The following is a 4,285-nucleotide window of genomic DNA, read 5'->3' on the forward strand; positions in this document are numbered from 1 at the left end:
GGCGAGGGGAGCGTGTGGTCCGAAGAGCCGCGGCGGTCAAGAAGGGCCGGGTCTTCAGGGGCGACGTGCTGCTGCTGGACACCGGAGACCAGGTCGAGGACAGGGACCCTGAGGCTGGATTGAGCCAGCTCAGTTCTCCTGGTTGGGGGAGCTCCATGAGAGAATCTGCTTCATCTTCTCAGACATCAGCTGTTGCTCCTCACTTCCTTCGGTCACGCGCACCTTCACCTCTCCAGCACCACCACCATGCTTTTAGAGCTTCCCTCAGACTCAGGGACCAGCGGGGGTTGGTTGGGGGCAGGAGGGTCTGGACCCATTCTGATAGTCACAGAGAATCAGCACCTGGATGGAAGTCTTTTTAATGGGTGAACTCACACTTGTGACTGTGAAACTGAGCCAAAAGAACGATGAGGTTGATAATAAATGGTTCCTTTGTATTTGTCAATTTGACGCCGAACCCGGAAACGCCGTTGCGCTGCGCTACCTTTCCCGTAAAAAGCACCACTACCTCCCTCTGCTGGAAAACAATGGTAACTGCACACGCGCAAAAGACTGCAAATAAGTTTACCCCTCACTCAAGTCATTTTTTTGTGGGGTACAAAATACAAAACATAAAATTCAATATTTTTGATGTATCTTTGTATGAAATGCTTCTTTTATGTGGGTTCCAAACAAATCCTGAGCTGTTTGAATACGTGGGGTTCTAGAATTCCATGTTTTTATTAAGAGTTAAAAGACAGTAAAGCTAAAAGCAAAAGAAACCAGAGTTCCAGGTTTCAGTTCAGCTGTCAGGGACAGAGTAGCAGCGTTCACATGGAGCCACGACCAAGAGGGGCAACTGAGGCTGGACCAGCAGACGCTGGAATCTCTGTTCATGAAGGAAACTGAGGAGAAAATCAGGAGGAAGCCCCCTCGGTTTGCTGGGCGCCACCTCGACGGCCTGCGCTTGAACGATGACGTCCGGCTAAACATGTCGTCGCTGGTCGGAGTGGGCAGGGGTCCAGAGACACCACAGAGTCCAACATGGTCTTGACAAATGTACTCACCAACTCAGTGTTTATTTAGTGAACTCAACTTGTGTCAGAACAACTTTGAGCAAAAGAACATTTAATGAATCAAGCATGAAAACAACATGAAATGATGAGTCAGCAGTGAGTCCTCTGAAGATCTGCCAGGAGAGAAGGATCTGGATCCAGGTAGTAGACCCGCCCTGCCAGGCCCCAGCAGCATCAGCCCCTGACCAGCTTGTTCCACACGTCTGCTGAATTTCATGTTCATAAACAAGCAGCTAGTGGGAACAATTTGAAAGTATCTAGGGGGCGCAGTCGAGCTACTTTTACACACCCCTGAATTCCTTACATTTCAAGATCAGCCGGTGATTGAGCCCTCATCATTTATGCCATCCTTGCTGGGGAGCCTCCTCAGACCCTGGACCCTCAGAACCACTGCTTTATAATACAGGACTCATCAGAGAAGCAGAACTCTTGATCCACCAGTACAGCCCCCACCCCGGCTGGGTCATCAGCGCCTGACAATCAGGGCCGCTACGGCCACAGGGATCAGGGTCAGACCCAGACAGATCCCAGCTGTTTTCCAGAAGGACCTTTTCTTCACTTCTGGCACAGCAGCGTCCTCCAGAGGTTCAGGGGCTGTTGGAACCGGTTCTGCCCCCTCTCTGGAGGTCCTCCCGTGGTCCAACGACTGCTGCATTCTCTCAAGGTCCAGGTTTTCCTCCCTGACTTCATCTTGCTGAAGCCCCACCTCTGTGTGACGCTCCACCTGGTGGGTCTCTGCCACCTCAAGAGCAGTCTCTCTTCTCTTCCTGACCTCCTCACGGAGGCGGACCTCTTGCAGCTCCTTTTCCAGGAGAGCGTTTTTCCGCCTCTCCGCCTGGAGGTCAGCGGCCAGTTTCCCCACACAGGCCTCGAGTGTCACCTTCAGGTTCTCCGTCTCCCTCCGAAGAGAACGCTCTCTCTGAGCTGCGTCTTCTCGCATTGCCTCGATCTCTTTATTCATCTTGAGATGGAGGATTTGCATGTCTGTCTTCAAGGAGAGGGCCTGGAGCCTGTCCTCCCTGGTTCTGTCCGTGGTGGACCTCAGACCCAGCTTTTTACGGATCCATCGGAGGTTCTTAAGCTTCATCCTCCTGTCTCCGTTTCCCTCATCGTGCTCTCCAACCAGGTTCTCTAGCTGTAGATGCTCAGAGTCTTCATCACTCTCCTCATCGCTGGTGTCCTCGCTGTCCTCATCCTCGGTGTCCTCACTGTCCTCATCCTCGTCTTCTTCACTGTCCTCATCCTCGTCTTCTTCACTGTCCTCATCCTCGTCTTCTTCACTGATCTCATCATCATCTTCATCACTTTCTTCGTCACTGGTCTCATCACTGTCACTCGTCTCATTGCTGTCCTCTGACTCAGGTCTCTCCTCATCTTCATCTTCGTCACCGTCCTCATCCAAGTGATGAACACCGCCAGCAACAAAAGGATGAGTCAGGATCAGAGGCCATGACAGCCTCTCCTCAGGGTCTCTGGTCAACAGACCTCTCAGGAAACTCTGTAAAGGAGACGTCACATGGTCACGGTGAGCAGGACGCTACACTTTTCTTTGTCTTAATAAGCAGCAGTAAGCATCTTTTGGCTGTTAATGTTAGCTTGTGTTTGAGCATGCTAACACAGTGGCTAGCTAGCTAGTTAGCAGCTGAGGACGCAGTATAAGGATGGAGCTGTTGTACCTTGCAGCTGGGGCTCATGTTGTTGGGCCACTCAACCGAGCTTTCCAGGATGAGCTGCATCATTTGGCGTCTGGACTTTGAGTAGAAGGGAAGCTCCCCAGTGTGGAGCTCAAACAGGGTGCAGCCCAGAGCCCAGAGATCAGCAGTGTGGTTGTAGGGCTCCCCCCTTATCCGCTCAGGGGACATGAAGGCTACGGTTCCCATCTGGTACGTCAGCTTGGACGTGGGCTTCCTCAAGGCCCTGGCAAACCTGAGACAGAACGGCATCAAATATAAACACACTTGTAGATGATGACGCTCACAGCCACCTTTTCCTTCAACGTCGAAATCTTCTTACCCAAAGTCGCACAGTTTGACCACGCCGTCGTCCCCCAGCACAGTGTTGGCCGTCTTCACGTCCCGATGAATAATGTGACGTGAGTGCAAGTAGTGGAATGCTGAGAGCAGCTGGCAGGCAAAATTCTGGACCTTGGAAGAGGGAGAGAAGTGCAAATGTTGATGGGGTGAAGTCTCAGTGAGTGTCATGTCCGGCGTGACTGTGTGTAATGAAGGAGTACCTGGTGCTCTGGGAAGGTCCCACCATTGTGAAGGGCCTGGAGCAGGTTGGAGCCTCCAGCGTACTCCATCACAAAAACAAGCTGTTGACACAGTGGAGAGATTTGGTCACACAATGAGACGATGGTGCAGCGGATCAAGGATCCACCTGAGAGCAGGAGGCATTCAGAGGGAAGATTCATCGCTGTCTTACATATTTTTCCATTTGGAAGCTGCTCAGCAGCGCTACAATGTTGGGATGGCGGATTTTGCTCATAACGGCCATTTCCCTCTTGAGGAGTCGGATCTCCTGATATGAGCGACCATCTTTTTCGATGAACTTCAGAGCCACGATCTGAGGGACACATGAGAGCAGATGCTGACACATGGAAACTAAGTCAATGACAACAGTCCGTCTAATCCCGTCCCAGCTCAAGCTACTCACTCTGCCAGTTTCCGTTTCCTTGGCCCTGAAAACTTGGCCGAATGCGCCCTGTCCCAACTTCACCAGTTCCTGATAGGGAACCATTCTGAGTTGTTGGTCGACTGGTAGACTGGTTTGTGTTTGCAGAGAGTAGGAAACGTGTTCCTTTACACTCCGGTGTCCTTGAATCTGTCATCCTAGGATCACTGGCTGCTGTCAGCGATGGTGTCTCTGATGTTGTCATCTTGACTGGACGCTGTGATCTGCGTCTGTCATCTCCACTGACATCAGAACTCTGGCCCTACGCCAGCGTGCGCCCTCCCTCCACGTTCTCCTTCACGTGGATCAAGAAGGGAGTGAGTGTGAGAACATGTAGTCCTCCGTGTTCAGGCCCTCAGAAACATTTCCTCCAGAAACTGCAAGGTGACAGTGAAGCTGCAAAGAGCTGAAAAAAGTGAAAGGTGGAGGAAAAAAGAATGAATCCTTGAACGGGTAGAACAGACAGGAGAGGGCGGAGTGGAACCTGACAGCCAATGAGGCTCTGAGATCAGATCTGAGAACTCCCCTGATTCTGATTTCATGAGTCAATAACAGCA

The 4,285-nt window shown here is 51.6% G+C and overlaps 1 protein-coding gene across 3 annotated transcripts; it reads right to left on the reverse strand.

The window, feature by feature from the left end:
* Positions 1–620: 620 nt before the first annotated feature.
* Positions 621–4,021, reverse strand: LOC147245804 (uncharacterized). 3 transcript variants are annotated; one of them, XM_086184612.1, is made up of 6 exons: positions 3,711–4,012; positions 3,480–3,620; positions 3,289–3,369; positions 3,069–3,199; positions 2,732–2,981; positions 627–2,553 (listed from the first exon to the last, which is right to left on the reverse strand). In XM_086184612.1, exons 1-6 carry the CDS (start codon positions 3,792–3,794, stop codon positions 1,522–1,524), a joined length of 1,719 nt encoding a protein of 572 aa, XP_086040738.1. In that variant the 5' UTR covers positions 3,795–4,012; the 3' UTR covers positions 627–1,521. The 3 variants fall into 3 exon arrangements, with proteins under 3 accessions (XP_086040737.1, XP_086040736.1, XP_086040738.1); XM_086184611.1 differs by having other exon boundaries at positions 621–2,553; positions 3,480–4,021; XM_086184610.1 differs by having other exon boundaries at positions 625–2,553; positions 3,069–3,369; positions 3,711–4,019.
* Between the last annotated feature and the right edge of the window lie 264 nt (positions 4,022–4,285).

This window comes from Aulostomus chinensis, chromosome 18 (genome assembly GCF_037954235.1).
Source record: "Aulostomus chinensis isolate RoL2024-O1b breed Wild chromosome 18, RoL_Achi_v1.0, whole genome shotgun sequence".
Taxonomy (NCBI): domain Eukaryota; kingdom Metazoa; phylum Chordata; class Actinopteri; order Syngnathiformes; family Aulostomidae; genus Aulostomus; species Aulostomus chinensis.

Coding starts and splice junctions, on each gene's coding strand:
- LOC147245804 (XM_086184610.1), bottom strand. CDS start 3,933: ATGACAACATCAGAGACACCATCGCTGACAGCAGCCAGTGATCCTAGG. Junction 3,621..3,710: donor AGGAAACGGAAACTGGCAGA/GTGAGTAGCTTG, acceptor TGTGTCCCTCAG/ATCGTGGCTCTGAAGTTCAT. Junction 2,554..2,731: donor ACATGAGCCCCAGCTGCAAG/GTACAACAGCTC, acceptor TCTCCTTTACAG/AGTTTCCTGAGAGGTCTGTT.